Genomic DNA, 17,188 nt, shown 5'->3' with positions numbered 1-17,188 from the left:
CAGGTTAAATAGTGGATAACAGATAACACCATTATGTTCTACAGAGCTTATCTGCTATCTGCTGTGTAACCTGAGCCTTTTCTCCTTTGAATGGCTGTCCCCATTGCTACACAGCAGCTTATTTATATAACAATAGTAGTGTTTCTTAAGCAAACACAGCAGTTTTACCCAGTGTCGGACTGGGATGCCAGGGGCCCACCAGAAAACCTTAGGCTGAGGGCCCACTTTGCAAACTATTATACCTCCTCTCCTCACTCAACCTCTTTATTCTTCTAGTTTCTTTTCTCTACATACTATACTCTATTCTTCCTTTATTAAATTCTCATAAAAAATAGGGAATGACCATGAAATAGGCCAAATGGTCAAAAACAAGAGGCCCACTGACACCTTGGGTTGCCACCTTTACATGCCAAGGGCTTTTTTTAAAGGGTATTACAAATTACCAGCAACTGCATTGCCGGTAAATTTGTAATACTGGCCCCGGCCTTGGCAGGTGTTTTACCAGCCGAGTGGCAACCCTACTGACACCTGGGCCCACTTGGAGTTTTCCTGTTATCCTTGTGGGCCAGTCCGACACTGGTTTTAGCAGTGCAGGGCAACACTGCATTATATTTTCATTACTTTAAAACACTTTTTTTGACGTTACTGTTCCTTTAAAAGTATCTTGAAAACTACAGAGGGGAGTGAAGAAGAGAGCTGGTGGGAGGAGAGAGAAGGCTGCTTCCGGTATGACGCGCATCCAGTCTTTGGGTCATACAGGAACAGTGTCCGTGGAGCTGACAGGCAGGCAAAGTCCCAGACACAAGCTGCTGGATACGCTTTAATAACATCTCTAGGGAGTCTTTCAGGTCTCGATGTGAGAGCCCATCCCCTACCAGCACGGGCAGCGGCCTGGCTTCAATGGGCTCTGGAGCTCTGTCTGCTGGGCCCCCGGCCCCCCCTACGCCGCACAAGAAAATGAAAAAGCGAAAGGAACTGAACGCGCTTATTGGTCTGGCTGGTGACGGAGCGAGGAAGAAGGCAAAGAAGGGCAGCGGACATAGACTCCTCCGGACTGAGCCGCCGGCCTCGGACTCGGAAACAGACACAGAGGAAGAAGACGAATTCGGCTCGTTGGGAGATAGACATGGGCGCTTCGGAAGGTCAGTGACCATTAGTATAGGACTTCCAGCCATCACCCCATAGGCAGCGCTACAACTGCTGCTTTTCTTGCTTCCCACCGGTGCAGGGAGCTGTAGTCAAGCAGCAGCAGCTGACAGTCAGACCGGATGCTTGGTTACAGCAGTCCCACTGTGCTACTCTACAAGGGATAAAAGCAAAACAACTGTTAGCAGAAACAATCGTGTAGTTGAGGAATGTATACTATAACATGCTATGGAAACTGGCACTTTAAGGGCAAATGAGATTTTTTACAAATCTTTTACAGATTTTTTTGCATAATAACAGACAATGAAGTTCGAGGCAACTTTGCAATAGAACCTAATGAAAACCTGTCAGTGGTGGTGTATATGCGTCTGCCTTTTTGTTCTTTTTTCTTGTCTGATTGTTGAGACGGTGTAGCAGTTCTGCCCCAGATGTGATCAGCTACTTACTGATACATAGTTTCAGAAGTCAGAAGCGGGTGTGTGCATCAGAGAATATCTATTTACATTTTTATTTTCTTTATTATGCAAAAAAATTCATCTTGGGGTGGTGGTATCCTTTTAAGGAGACATTTTCTGTAAAGAATAAGAATTTGCCAGTGCGTTATACTCATTTAGATATAGCTTAAAAATGTAGAGTTTCAGGTTTATTGAATATTTCTGCAAAAACCCTAATAGTCCCAACCACACTTCTGTTTATTTACTTAGTATCGCCATTGTTCCTTGGATTATTGGCTTGGCATCGCCACAGACAGCAATGCAAATTAGGAACTGTAAACACGCTGTTTATAATGTGAACAGAGTTTGCCCCCCCCCACACCAAAACCACACAATCTGCTATTGCTGACTACTTGCTTCTGCGGAAATAAATCATAGTGTGTATAGGTGTTCTCCACTCTTCTGTCATGCAATAGAATGGTTTGTTCAGTTCTTTTGGAAACTATCAGGGATGGAAGTTGAAGGCAAGGAAACCAGATGTGTTTATTTCAATTTATCTAATTTTGTTTCCATTTAGGGATGTGCCACATTATAGGTCCTAAAACCTGGCAAGTAATTCCATTATGTGGGCAAAGCATTGTTCAAGGAGGCCAACACTAAAATCACTGGGTGATGCCAAAATGTTAGTTATCCCTCCCCACTGTCATTATATTTTCTTAACTGATACCCTGGGCTTTATGCTTCTGTTAGCAAAAAACTGCACTGGCCTGGAGTATTTGTGTAGAAGCTCATTTCTCTGGGCCTGAGCAGGTGCATACACAGTAGAGTGAAGAATCTGGCTTTTTGCAATTTCAGCTTTCAATTTACTTCATATGTGTGTATTTCTGCTAATAGGGACACTGGAAGGGGTGTCAGGTAAGTGAATATAATCACTGGGGGAAGCTGGACATTTTAGTCTGGTCCAGTGATCATTTGGGGAGTAGCCCGATGACCGTTCCAAGCCAAATTACCAAACACCATGTCCACATTGATTTTCTATCGTAAAAAACACGTCTAGAATAAAATGTATCTTTTGTGGGCTGACAACTTTGAAATGTTTATAGAGACTGACCAATTTACAAAAGAAGTTGTTACTGCGTGTGCAGTATAATCTCATTTCATTCTTAAAATTGCAGACTCAGCAACTTATTAACCTATATACAGGACCCTTGGGAGGTCCTTCCCAATTGATATCTGTCTTAAAATCTGCCACATATTGTTCAGGCAGATTAAAAAATCACATTGGGGAAAACCACATTGGTCCTCTCCCAATGGGTCTGTTGGCCCCATTACGAGCTGAATAGCCACCCACCACTATGAATTCACCCAGTGTGATTCATGAACAGGGTTGAACAGTTCTAAAACGCATTTCTTTGTGAATAATTTTGTGATATCCCCATATCACCCTAAATGAGACATTTAAACGTGAATATAAGATTACGGAAATATTTAGGTTAAATTGTAGCTGTTTTTTTTTAGCCCAGGTTTAAATATGTCAATTCTGCCTTCCAGTCAAACTTAAAGCATAATTGTGTCAACGCAACTGCTGCTAATGTAGGATACAAATAATAATAATAATTTAGCCCATTATTCCTCATATTTAAATGTAGTAGTTCACAAAATGCGTACAATATCACAAGCCGGATCCAGGATTCTCCTCAGCTAATTTATGGCAGTTCAAACTTCAACAACCAGTGCTCAGTGCAACATGGAGGGTGGGAACAAAGGCAACAATGTAATGTAGTAATATTATCTAAATAGATAACCATTTGTAGTACTCTCAAGCATGAAAACTCCTTGTAATCTGTGAATAAGACATTTTCTTACATTTATATAATTCGGGTATAGGTATTGGTGTTTCCGTTTCTTTTTGACATCAAGATGCTTTAGTGCATTTCATCATTCACAGCTTTATCATCATCATAACCCCTTCACTAAATCCCCTCACTCTTATTCTGCATTCTTTCTGAATTTAAATGAAAAATTCTGGCTTTACCTTTTATTGGCCTGTGGCACCCTACTTTTGCTTTAAAGGGGTAGTTTACCTTTAAGTTAACTTTTAGCATGTTATAGAATGGTCAATTCTAAGCAATTCTTTTCAATTGGTCTTCATGATTTATTTTTCATAGTTTTTGAATTTTTCCTTTTTTCTTCTGACTCTTCCCAGCTTTCAAATGGGGGTCACTGACCCCATCTAAAAAAAAAAACCAAATGCTCTGTAAAGCTACAAGCATATTGCTACTTTCAGTTCTCATCTTTGTATTCTAGTCCTCTCCTATTTGTATTTAATCAGTGCATGGCTACTAAGGAAATTTGGACCCTAGCAACCAGATTGCTGAAATGGCAAACTGGTGAGCTGCTGAATAAAAAGCTAAATAGCTAAAACACCACAAATGATAAATAAAAACCAATTGCAAATGATCTCAGAAATCACTCTCTACATCATACTAAAAGTTAAATCAAAGGGAAACAAGCCCTTTAATATCAAATACAGTGTTTGTATGTCAAGCGAAAGAAAAGCATGCTACTAAGGCTTATTAGTTTCCTAGTAAAAAGAAAGGTGCCAATAGTGTGTTAACCCCTTAATTAAATAGCCATGATTTGAGGTAAGCCTACTCACATTTGGTAGGAACAATCGGACCGCATTTAAGATTGTTTATTTCTTCGGTTCCGGATCGTTAGATTGACCTCTCGGCAGAGAGCTGCATTTGTGATGGACCAGTTACAAGCTATACTTACAGAAAGAAAATGTCAAGACGCATATCTTGAAGGTGGTGGGTTGTTCTCTCCTGCCGTTCTTTCCGAAGCAGTATTTTGAGGGTTGGTTTGATCGCAGGAAGGGATGGATGCCGGTTTGGTCTCCCTTTGAGTGTAGGTAATAGCCTCGTGGTATATCCGGTTTCGTCTGCGATCAGTCTCTTGCGTTTCTCCAAACTTTGCAAAACTTTTATTTATTAGTTTCGTATGAGTAGGTTAACAGATTGTCAGTCGATATTTATACAAGGGGGACTCCTTCTTGTTTCAATAAATAATAGATTTTTATTAGTTATGGCACCTTTCTTTTTTCTATGAAAGGAATAAGTCTTAGTAGCTTGACATTTTTTCACACAGACTAGTGGGTCCGGGAGTCACTATAATCGCTGCCACTAAGCAACCAGCGGTACCAAGCACAGAGTCCACTACTTTTGTATTGACAGTATTTGCATGCCTCAGCACTATCTAGTACACCTAAACGTGTAAAATAATGTGCAAAGTAACATTTTTTTTACATTTCTGTTTTTCAGAGGAAGTCTTCTACAGTGTTGTAAGATATGCTACCCTCTCTGTGGCTTTGTTGTGTTGGCTGCATGCGTTGTGACTTGTATTGGCTTGGTCTGGATGCAGGTTGTCCTTAAGGAAAACATGGATTCTCTTAAGGAAAAGTTCAGAGCAAGTAAGTTTCCTTTTTACAATACATGTTTGGGTTCAGTTGTCTGAAATGCTTTGGACATAATGTTTTCTACAATGTGCCTTTTTAAAGATATTATTCTAGAATGTTAAAGCCAGGAAATATCTGAATAAATTGATACCACATATTCATAGTGTAGAGCCACCTCTCTTCTCAATGCCTGCTCTCCCAACCCCCTGCTTAATGGTGTCTTTGGAAGAGATCATGCTAAATAAAAAGAAAAGCAGGTATGGTCTTTCTCCCCCAAAAGATAATATTCTTTTTTCACTTAGTTAGGACTGACGTATGGACACTGCCTTGACAGGGCGCATCAGCTTATGCATACTTTGTACAAACCATGTAACTAAAACTGTCTCTTTTTTTACTAGAGTTACAGTCCAGTTGTGCAAAAATAGGTTTTTGCATGGGGGCTATATGTTGGAGTGCTGGGGTTAAATTTTGTAATTTGTATATCAAGCCTGACCCATGTGCACTCAATAAAAAGGGATGAGCTGCATTTCTTGAGATATATACATATACACACACACACACACACGCATACACATATACCAATTCCAAAGAATTCAACATGGGTAAATATCTTTGTACACAAAATAATTGTACAGCAAATGTTTGCAGAAATTAGTATGGAAAATCAGTTGGCAATTTGAAGAATATTATCTACCACATGCTCCAGGATAGACAAACACTTAAATATGGATATCCTGGTCCTCTGAATACTTTTATACTACGTGCGCATATGATTATTTAAATTATATGGCATGGAGACACACCAGAGTATAGTTGGTGCTTGGGCTTATAGAAAACATACTTTGTGCATTTACCTTGTGAGCAGCTCTAAAAGTATAGTAACTCAGATACTTTACATAATAGGGAAACAGACATGACAAAACATTCAATGATATTCTACTACATAAACCCTTTGCTAAACATTGTGGAGTACTCGTTATCTTATGTGCCTGTACAGTGCAAATATACTAAATGGTTAACAAATATATGGCAGTTTTTTTTTCTCATGTTATAAAATTCCAAAAATGTGTGGAGTTTTGCCGCTGAAATGGTTTAGCCCTGTATCACTATAAAATGCCATGGCTTTGGCTATTTACATACTTGTAGCAGGTTATATAATTCATAATATATATTTTTCTTCTTGGTGTCTTTAAGCAATGACAATAGAGAACTCGCACTGATGTTTTTGTTTTTTTCACCTCGTTGTACAGTGGAATCCAATCAGAAGAGCTCTCTGGAAGAGCTTCCAAAGATAAATGAAGATTTGATTTCAAAGCAAAAATATCTGGATGATATCATGACTGGGGAGAAGGGGCTAAATAAGCTGTGGTCTAATATTACGGAGACGAATAAGCAGGTAAGTTATCATATTTTCTGGTTTTCTTTTGATTTGTTTTACATCACATGTTTACTGGCAAGGTCAAAAGAGCCAGTCACAGAAAGCCTTAAAGAAAGACACCTTTAGATAACAGTTGCCAAGTATCATTTTACTGGTACAGAAAATACTGGCCAGATGATAACTCTACCCAAGTAGAAGCATGGTCTTAGAGCTTTTTTTTTTTTTTTTTAAAGAGGAATTAATTTTCAGGAAAAAAATAGTAATAGATGTTGGAGCAATGCTCCACCATCTAACAGGCAGTCTTCCCAGAACAGTGGAGGCTGTTATAGCAGCAAAAATGGGATCGGCTTTACATTAACACTGGTAATGGGATGAAATGTTGTTTAGACAACAAACGAACACAAATTCTTTCGTTAATATAATCTATTATTCGATTTTGGCACACGTAGGTGGTCAAATACCTTGGATCTCAAAGTTTGGGCTGTGTGGTTCATCAATAGGATCTTTGTAGAAGTGTGGGGTTTTATATTACTCAAGGTTAGCCAGTGACACCATACATGTGCCATTGTCAGTCTTCCGAAAACCTGGCTCTGTTTTGGGCAGTCAGATTAGATATGTCCACTCTATTTTGCTACTGTTTAAACTTGTTAGATTTACATTGTCTAAAGTCTTGTTTTAAAATGACTTAATCTTTTAATGAAAAGAATAAAGGATCCTGGCAGGAAACCCCACAGAATGTCTGTGTTTTGACTCTCACAAAAGCAATTGCTGTATCTTATTGGGTATGAGGAATTATAATTATATTCAAGATTACAAACTGCACCTGGGACTATTGTTTTGGCATCTGGAAAATACAGGAAACTAGTGGCCTAGACACAATTGAAAGTATTATAAATATGATATTGTTTCAAGGTACAAAACCACTTGCCCAATTTAACAATAGTGTGTGAGGGAAATAATATATATACGTATACACACTATCTATAAATACATCTATATAGGAAGATATATTTCCTTATATAAAGATTATATGGGCAATTTCTCAGATCAAGAAAGCAATCACATGCTATTCATACATAAATAACCTTTTTGTCTCCTACTCGGTATTACATCACTTTCCTTCCTTTACCATTCATTCTCCTGTTCTATTGTAGTGGAATGAATGCAGTATATTAGCCTTCTCATTTCCTAGTTAGCTCCTAAATGCAGTTTAAAATGTATTGATAGTCAGGAGTATTTTTTGAGGAAACGTTACAAAGGGCTCTTGCACTTGTATATATTTCTATTAAAACATCAGCACAACATTTGAGTAATGGTGTAATGCAAATATCAAATACATGAACAGAAGACCAGCACATGCTTGTAATGAGTAACTGGTGCTTTTCGTTTCAGGAAACTGAAATGTTACTTGCAGCTCAAATACTTGTATGTGTATTATTATTCCTCTCTCCTTGCATTTGATTATTAGTGTTGATATTCTGGTGGTGTTCATGCATAATATATATATATATATATATATATATATATATATATATATATATATATATATATATATATATATATATATATATATATATATATATATAAATCATGTATATAGTACACATAAAGTGGCAGCTTTATCAAGGGTCAAATTAAAAATTAAAAATTAAAATTTTTATGGTCAAAACTGACATTTGACTAGTGAGTTATTCAAATTTGATTTGAGTTTTAAAAAAAAAATTGAACTTGATTTTCGAGATTTATAATACTCTGACCCTTTAAGAACTTGAATTCGAATTCAATACTTTTAGCACCAGATCCACTGTGTGGATCAAAACCCAACTCTACAGTTTACTCATAGTTTACTTGTAACTGTGGTGTGACTATCACTTGCTGCACCCTGTGTAGCACCCACCCACCCCAATTAATAATATATGGTAAAATAGTCATGTTTGAGTTGCACTTTCTGTACAATATGATGTTATTGGTATTGCTAAAACATGGCTGAATAAACACTGAAAAATCTTTTTAAAATAAAAATAAAAGATCTGATAAACTAGGTTTCATAGTTTTCATAGTCCTTTCATAAACTCCTGAATAGCTGTAGCATATCCTTGGCACTGCTATACAAATTTGGCTTTATCATGATATGAAGTGTAGCTTTTTGAAGCCTTTGCAGTAACTAAGTAACATCTTGATCACTGTTTTGGGCTTTTTTGTTAAAACTTGTATTTTTTTATTGTTAGATTGCACTGCTGACCTCTGCTGTAAACCATCTGAAAGCAACTATAAAATCAGCTTCTGAGCTTATTAATCTTCCTAACACAATGGCAGAACTGCAGAAGGTAAGCATTCATTGTCCTGCATCACATTCCTTTTGAAAGAGAGTCACAAAAACAGGAAGTGTTTCCAAAATGTTTGGAAGGGTGTATTGTAACCCTGCATAGAAGGATTGTTGAAGTTGCTTAAAATGAAGTTGAAGTTGCTTAAAAACCTGACACTTTTGCCAACCTGACTGTGCTTCCTTAACCTGTCAAGTTAGAGTTTCTAATGCTTAAAAGACTACCAAAGCCCCCTCCTAGATCGACATGGGGGTTCAGATAGGTAATGTAAAAGCATTGGATACATACATTTCTGGTGGCTGTATTTCTTTGACTATAGGGTAAGGGCATTTGCCTCTGAATTACAAATATTATAATTTCCCCAAACAGACTGCAGTCACAGAAATGTTAAATAACATAACAAAGTTTGTTCTATCTAGTAACTAATAATGTCCTTCATTTAGTATTTAATGCATTTTTCAAATGAAAGGAAACTTCCCATAATTACTATGTATTGCCAGACCTGTGCAATCTTTGCATTTTGCTATGAAACTCATTGACATGCTAGGCTGGTTCAGCCTGTAAGGCAGGTAGCTACCTAGGTCACATTCTGGAATGCCCTCCTCAAATATTTTTGGATCTGCTGGAATAAAGAAACCCTTAAACATTGGCTAACAGGAATGTGAGGAGCTTGATGTGGCTTGTGAATGGGTGATCTGACTACTAATAACCTGTACTGTATATGCGGTACAGCAGAAAAACTTTTAGGGTACCACACAAATAGATTCACTATGACTGACTTCAGTTGTTCCAGGCTTGTTCATATACATTGCTCATGGTGCAGCCAATTATTTTGTTTGTAGTATTATTATTATTACAAGCATCCCTATTATTATTGACCTAAAGTGAGGTTACTATGTTGCACAGTGGTAACATTTTCGAATATATATTTAAGTGATATAGTAAATGTTTGAGTTGCAAGTGCCTTATTGCTAATATTTGGCTTAGACTTCTCACTGGACATATTAAGGAGTGTTGCAGTTAGATTGCAACTCTTTCTAGAGGGTGAATTATGAATCAAAAATCTACTCTATTATTTGCAGTCTTGTTGAGGTCTTCCAGCACACCAGGGCCCTTCTAGGAAATTGATGTGGTGCAGAATATTTGGTTCATAATTGCTACGAGTGTGGTTAGTAACAGTTAAAGGAAAACTTCCCCCCCCCAATACTTGAGCAACAGTTTATATCAAATAAAGTGGCATATTAAGGAATCTTATCAAACTGGTATATTTAAGTAAATATTGCTCTTTAACATCTCTTGTTTTGAACCACCATTTTGTGATGGTCTGTGTGCTGCCTCAGAGATCACCTGACCAGAAATACTGCAGCTCTGGCTGTAACAGGAAGAAGTGTGGAAGCAAAAGCCAAAACTCTGTCTGTTAATTGGCTCATGTGACACATGTATTGTTTGTGTGCACTGTGAATCATATGTTCCCAGGGGGCAGCCCTTACTTTTTAAAATGGCAATTTTCTATTTATGATTACCCAATGGCACATACTACTAAAAAAGTATATTATTGTGAAAATGGTTTATTTACATGAAGCAGTGTTCTATATATGAGCTGTTAAATGCAATATATCTTTATAGAGACCTACGTTGTTTGAGGGGTATAGTTTTCCTTTAAGGCATATGTTCTCCCTATGGTATGGTTTAATGAACCCTAAATTTTTCCTTGTTGTTTTTCAGAGTGTTGCCACCTTGGGTAGCACATTAACCAGTGTTCACAATGATGTAGAAACCATGCAGACAGCCACTGAAGAGCAAAAGAAGAAAGTGGAAATATTACAAAAAGATGTGGTAAGTTCAGGGTTTTTAGAAACTATTTCAGTTTTTTACATTTTATTTATTTTTTTTTAAATTTTGTTTTTATTTAAATTTGCATGTATTCATTTCAAGTCAAGTTAACAATAAAGTCAACATGTTAAATAACATAAATACTACTAAATCAAATAGTGACCATGAAAGCTTTGCATATACCTCTATTTTTGTAAGATGTGATCATCTTTACCAGTTTGTCTAATATAGGTGGTATTCAGGGACTGCTGATATCATTATTATTATTGTATTGGATAGTTCGTTAACAATCTGTTGTGATAATGACTCCTGGGGGGGTTCAGCTGTAGTTGATTGTCTTAGATTTTCAGCATTCATAAGTAATCGTTCCACCTCCTGGACACGTTCGGTACCTCTTGGTAGTTTTGTTTTGTACCATGTAGTGTGTATGTTGGAAAGTTTGTATGGCTAAATGTTGATTGTTGGTGGTAGACTGTTTGTGTAATAAACCAGGTATCGAAGAACCTTTTTGTGTTTTTTTTCTTTGTTTGTCAGAGTTGCTATCCAATCTAAGTCAAAAATGTAGTGAAGTTTTTTAAAAAAAAATTTTTTTACATCCTCAGAATATATTTAAGAGTTGGCTTACCTTGTTTTAAATTTTTTCCTTTGTATTTGTGTAATAAAAACATTAATTTATCAAAGGTCAAATTTATGTGATTTTATTTTTTTTGAATGAACTCACAACTTGAATGGGAGGTTATTTATGAGAAAAACAAACATCTAATATTCGATCAAATAGTCACGACCCAAAATTTCAAATCGAATTCGAATCAAGTTTTCCTCCAAAAAACCTTGAATTTCAGGAAGGCAATAACTTATTCAAACAGACCTCTGCCATTGACCTGTAAATGAACACAGCAGGTTTTAGGTGGCGAAAATTCGAATTAGAACTGTTTCCATGGTCGATGTGTGATAAATCTCACATTCATATAATAAATCCACCCCTTAGAATAAACATAAATAAACTGCTTGCTGTTTTAGTCTTTCCTAGCTTTTATTGCTTAGCTACAACTTTCCTTATCCCCCCCCCATAGCCCTCCTACTGTTTTGTAATACCTTTCCGAGTTATAACCTGTACAAAGTGATGCTATACTACAGCTTTGTCTTATTTATCTGTTTGTTACACATTATTGCTCCTTTATACTCAGTTGGGCAAATATTTTTTTTATTAATTTTCTTTTTACAAATGTTTGTGTTTACTTGAACCAGCAGGATGTCCTGTTCCTCCAGAACACTGTTGATGACATGAATACCACTTTGCAACAGTATCAAAGACAGAATGACTATAAATTGTACAGTGTGGACACCATAATCTCTAATTTAACCCAAAGAATTGCTCTCTTTGAACATGAACTGCATCTTGCAAGCAAGAGAGAGAACATGTCTCAGAGTTCAGTAAGTATTATCAATTCAAGTTTGGTTACTTTAATTCATAATAAAGCAATCCATTCATATGGGCTATCCTAAGAAAAGGGTTATGGCACACTGGTGGACTCTGAATTTCCATAGCATTAGCCATTGTTTTCAAGTGATAGTTGTGTCATAATGGGTGCAGGCTATTCTCATAAGAATGAATGGGGTCAATTCAAGTGTTTTGTCTCCCATCCAATAAGCTGGAAAACACCTCTGGTAATAAAACAGAATCACCCTGTGTGTCATTACCCTAAAAGCTTGATTGTTAGAATATTGTGAAATTTGACTGTAGACAGTTGACATTTTAGTTCTTATTGATTGAATCGCCATTTGGGGCGATAAACTCTGTTGTGATAGTCATAAACCCTTCTCATAGATCCCACTATTGCATCGAAACCGATGTGTTTCCTTTATCACGTGCAACAGAGGGTAATACTTTTGCGGACGATCAGTAATTTTTTACTTTCACTTCATTATAATTTATCCTAAAGCCATATTCCCTGTCCACAATTATGTTGTTGTATAGGAGAAAACCGGAAATACAAGCAAAACTGTATTTTTTTTTACTCTAGGTAAACAGTACAGCATCCCCATCAACTATTGCAGATCCTGCAAACAAAACAACTCAGGCAGAATCCTCCCAGGTGAAGAAAACTAAAAGATTTAAATTGTTTATATAGTGTTTCATATGAAAGCATGTGTAATATTAATGTGTAGCAGCAGCACCATATACTAACTACAGGGCATTGCAAATAACTGTTTATGTATCTGAGGCAAGAAGTGTCTTGTGTGTACATAAATTGTGGGGCTACTTCCCTGGGGGTGGGGGACACAGCCTGAAGGGTGTGAATGATGAGTGAATACTCATTTACTTTTGTAAGTGTTCCTGGAATCCCAGGGACCGGAGCATGTGCATTATCCGCAGAGCACCAGGCATATTTTTTCCAGGCTTGGAGAGTCTCTGATTTACACTTTTTTTGTAGAAAGTGGGCATCATACCTTTGTCAGCCCTTGCACAGTGTTTGTACAGTACACAGTATAGGTCTTTGCAGTACACAGTATAGGTCTTTGCTTTCTCTGAGAGCATAATATAAAGTAACCCTGCAGCTATGTAGTGTGGTAGCGAAGAAAATCAGGGCTCTCATGATATAAATGTGTTTGTGTAAGCAAAGCAGGGCAGCTCTGTATATTGTAGAGACACATTATCAGGGGGAGGGTTGTAGTTCTTGAAATAAAAATTGATGACCTATCTAAAGATATTTATTTTGTTTTGAGAAGGGCCCTGGCAGTGGTCATCCATCTATACTTCAGCAGAAGCTCCAGTTTATTCATGCGCTGACTAACCAGCCAGAAAGTGACAAGCAAACTTTGAAAGACCTGTCAGGTGAGACATTATCATTTCTGACACATTTGCTTACAGTTCTAATATACCAGTCCTGTGCAAAAGATCACAGAAATATACAAGTTGTGCAATGGAAAGTGACTTTTATAGCTTCTTCTTCATTCTTCTTGTTTGACATGGACCTCTTTCAGTATCTGACCAAATAGGGAAATTTGGTCAAAAAAATTTAACTTTTTAGTAACTGCAGTTGGTGTGAGGGGAAAGTGGACTACCGGTTCTAGCAGTGTTTTTGTGTACATGATGCTCAGCAGAGGTTGGGAAAACTTTTTTTTCTAGGCTTATCTAATGTTGGTATAGTAAAAAGATGCCCAATCTACATTCTTCATTGAACTGATAACAGGCATTAATGGTATTGGCATTGCTGAGGCAGAAAACACTATTTATTATGCCGTGTAAAAGAATCCGGCAAGTTTATCAAGGTTTTTACACCGTCCGCCGTTATCCTACACTACTTCAGACTTCTCGTAATCCATTAAAGTCAATGTGGAAGATTCAAGAGGCAAGTACAGTAAGTTCCAGTGAAAGTTGCTCTTGGAGAAACTGCGTAAAAAGTATTGTATTTACCATAGCATTTTCAAGCAGCTGCATATATCTAGTATAGGTAAATCTGAGTAATCAATGAAATTTATATGCCGAGAACTTCCCACACCAGTCCGTTATACTGAAGAAGCTGCTCGGATGAGTAGTGAAACGTCTTCATTAATTACTCAGCAAGTCCAGTTGTTTTTAGAAGTCCAGTTGTTTTTAGATTTACCTATACTAGATATACCATGACCTGGATGAATGAAAATCTTCATAGTCAGCTGCTTATAGTTAGGCCAGAATTGTTTGCAGACGTACGTCATTGATGAAAGTAGAAAGCTTGATAAGTACAATTTTTCTGCGACGATGTCTTATGATGCGCGGCAAATTATGTTGCCGTCTTTTTACACAGCAAAATAAATAGGCCCCAAAGTGTGATGTTGGAGTAAATAGATGGATGACGAGAAGCATGGAATCTAATAAGGTCTTAACTGGCATGTCAATATATAAATTACATAGCCCATACTCTAATTTGCAGGACAACAGTGCCATGTCTCATATACAGTCTTTCCGCCATTAAAGCAATTCTGACCCGTTCCTATGAAAATTCTTAGAAAGGTGGGCTGGGGCAGAGTAATCCTTCTATAGCCTATGAATGAAAACATGACTGTATTTTCTTAGGAACATGTCCATATTGTTTTAATTAACTACAAATCATGACCTCTAGAGACTTTGACTAATCCAGAACTTTCTGGCTAGCAGGTTTCCGGATCCCATACCTGTACTTCAAAAAGGGTTAAGTAAATAGTTGAGTGAAGGTAATGTTGGTAAAAGCACCTGAAAGAGTTTGCGGTGTAACTAGTTAAGGCAGTAAATATTGTAGCATAAGGTGTATGTGCTGCAAATGTACATTGTAGAGCAAAGTTGTGTCCGTGTAGAGACTATAATACCCAGGGCAAAGTACACTGAGTACTCCAACAGAAATTAAATGCCCAGTTCTAAATCTAGATATGTTTAATGCTGTTTAAATTTAGGTGGTGAGGCTGTACCATCACAAACAACCCTAACAAAAATGGCACCAAGATCTGTCCATAGGTCCGGGCAAACATTACCAGGAATTTCCACGGACAAAGGTAAGACTGTGTAGCTGATGCATTCTGGGAGTGCAGAATAGTTTGTCTGTACAATTGTTTTCATACTTCCATCCCACACATTGGAGTGTTGATAAACATGCAAACGTATTTAGATATTTTAGTGTATTACCCCAGTACTTATTAATACTGTTGTTTTAATAAAAGTCCATAGCGCTTCACCTTTCCTTTTCTTTATGTACTCTATAATGTAATATCTGTATTTACTTTTTCTTTACACATGTAGAGCTTGAAGATCTCTTCAGCAGGTCAGTGAAGGATGCCAAAGGAAAGCTGTCTTACCAAGAATTACAAAACCTGCTTGGCCCTGCTTTGCCAGCTCCTGGGTATCTCAAGCAGTTTGATACAGATGGGGATGATCAATATTCCATAGCAGAACTGAAAGCACTTTTGAGTGCGCATCAGTGACAGCTCAACAGCAAAGAATACACAGGCAGCACACATGGCATTTCTTTCCATATTCTTCCAAGTTGTCTCTTATAAAGACTGCAGGATTTCCAGCGTGAAGTGATATTGCTTGTTTCATGTTGATTTTAAGACAATTTTATAACCAGTTGTAATGGATGCAAAGACTTCTTGTGCTTTTAGAATATACATACACAGTTGCAATGCCCTTCCCATTTTAAATTTAGATTCCTTATTTTATAGTTCCAAAATCTTGCCTTAAATTAGGAAACTGCACTTTACAGAGCATAGAAGTATTCCTTGATGGGAGGACCTAATTCATAAAGAATTCTATGCACACAGAGCTGCCAAGAGCAAAAGCTGCATTTGTAGGTTCAAGTATGTGTGCCTTGGAAAACAACGATGTGTGAATGTGCATACAGCTTAACTATACGCTTCTGTTCTTTCCTAGGCATAAGCTTTTAGGTCTTCAAGCATGCTTTCTTATTGGCAATCACATGGGCGTACCCACTGAAGTATGAATGTACAGCACTGAAGACAATTACTCCATAATCTGTACAATTTGCTCAGGATACAGGGAGTCTGAACACAATTTCACCCTCAAGCCTGACAAATAACTGCAATGAATAATGCAATATTTAATATTCCTTGTGAATAAAAAGGCTTGTTTTTCATACAGAATAACAGTATCAAGCCCACTGTCAGAAGGCAGCTATAATGAGCAGTGTGGCTAATCTCACATTTCCAGTCATATATCAAGATATGGCTTACCAGCTGTAACTGTGTAGCAGATGTAGCTCAGTAACTAAGCTATATCCAATGTGATCACAGTTGGTTATGTTATTTCATTATCTTCTGAGTTGAAAGGAATACCTATTCTGCAATACAGGTAATGCTCACAGAAAAAGACTGTCATCAGATTTTTCGTTCATTTTTAAATGCGATGTAAAATATGAAATTCTACCAGTCAGAACTGTAAATGTCTTTAATAAATTATTTGTATAGTTGGAATTATTTCTCCACTTTCTGTACTTCTAGTACATCGTTATGACACAAGAGCATTGAATAACCTGTGAAATATATCCTTATAAATGGTGATGACAGAAGTTTTAGTTATCGCTAAGCTGAAATGTTTATTATATAAAATATGCCCCCGATGAAGTCTTCTTAGAGTTTTAAGACACAAAGAAAGGCTTGATATGGGGGCCTTTATATGGTCATGGAACTACTCACTGACTTATGACATCCTTGCATTTTCCTATAGTAGATGCATTTTTACCTTGTATTTTGAAGCACTGCCATATTCAACAGTCATGTAAATAATAGAGTGCGTATAGAATATATACAGATACTGAGCACAGCAGAGGTAAAGTGGGGCCTGCTCATTACATTTTACAATTTAAAGGAACAGTAACGTCAAAAAATAAGTGTTTTAAAGTAATGAAAATATAATGAAGTGTTGTCCTGCACTGGTAAAACTGGTGTGTTTGCTTCAGAAACACTACTATTGTTTATATAAATAAGCTGCTGTGTAGCAATGGAGGCAGCCATTCAAAGGAGAAAAAGCTCAAGTTACACAGCAGATAGCAGATAAGCTCTGTCTGTCTAATGGTGTTATCTATTATCCATTAGTTAACCTGTGCCATATAGCCGTTTTTCAATTTCCACCATTGCTACACAGCAG

At 37.1% G+C, this 17,188-nt stretch overlaps 1 protein-coding gene across 2 annotated transcripts; it reads left to right on the top strand.

Annotated features, from left to right (window-relative positions):
* Nucleotides 1-695: 695 nt before the first annotated feature.
* efcab14.L (EF-hand calcium binding domain 14 L homeolog) lies at nucleotides 696-16,515 on the top strand. 2 transcript variants are annotated; one of them, XM_018258387.2, is made up of 10 exons: nucleotides 696-1,142; nucleotides 4,904-5,052; nucleotides 6,288-6,433; nucleotides 8,644-8,742; nucleotides 10,465-10,575; nucleotides 11,824-12,006; nucleotides 12,597-12,668; nucleotides 13,303-13,408; nucleotides 14,983-15,081; nucleotides 15,326-16,515. In XM_018258387.2, the coding sequence occupies exons 1-10, from the start codon at nucleotides 901-903 to the stop codon at nucleotides 15,505-15,507; spliced, it is 1,389 nt and encodes a 462-aa protein (XP_018113876.1). In that variant the 5' UTR covers nucleotides 696-900; the 3' UTR covers nucleotides 15,508-16,515. The 2 variants fall into 2 exon arrangements, with proteins under 2 accessions (XP_018113876.1, XP_018113875.1); XM_018258386.2 differs by having other exon boundaries at nucleotides 697-1,142; nucleotides 11,821-12,006.
* Nucleotides 16,516-17,188: the final 673 nt, after the last annotated feature.

The sequence above is a fragment of the Xenopus laevis genome, chromosome 4L (genome assembly GCF_017654675.1).
Source record: "Xenopus laevis strain J_2021 chromosome 4L, Xenopus_laevis_v10.1, whole genome shotgun sequence".
NCBI classification, from domain to species: Eukaryota; Metazoa; Chordata; class Amphibia; order Anura; family Pipidae; genus Xenopus; species Xenopus laevis.
This window is presented reverse-complemented; position numbering and strand designations above follow the sequence as displayed.

Bases quoted from the DNA above. Each gene is read 5' to 3' on its own strand.
- efcab14.L (XM_018258386.2), top strand. From the start codon at position 901: ATGGGCTCTGGAGCTCTGTCTGCTGGGCCCCCGGCCCCCCCTACGCCG. The intron at 10,576-11,820 runs GTAAGTTCAGGG...TACTTGAACCAG, and splicing joins AAATATTACAAAAAGATGTG to CAGGATGTCCTGTTCCTCCA. The intron at 12,007-12,596 runs GTAAGTATTATC...TTTTTACTCTAG, and splicing joins AGAACATGTCTCAGAGTTCA to GTAAACAGTACAGCATCCCC.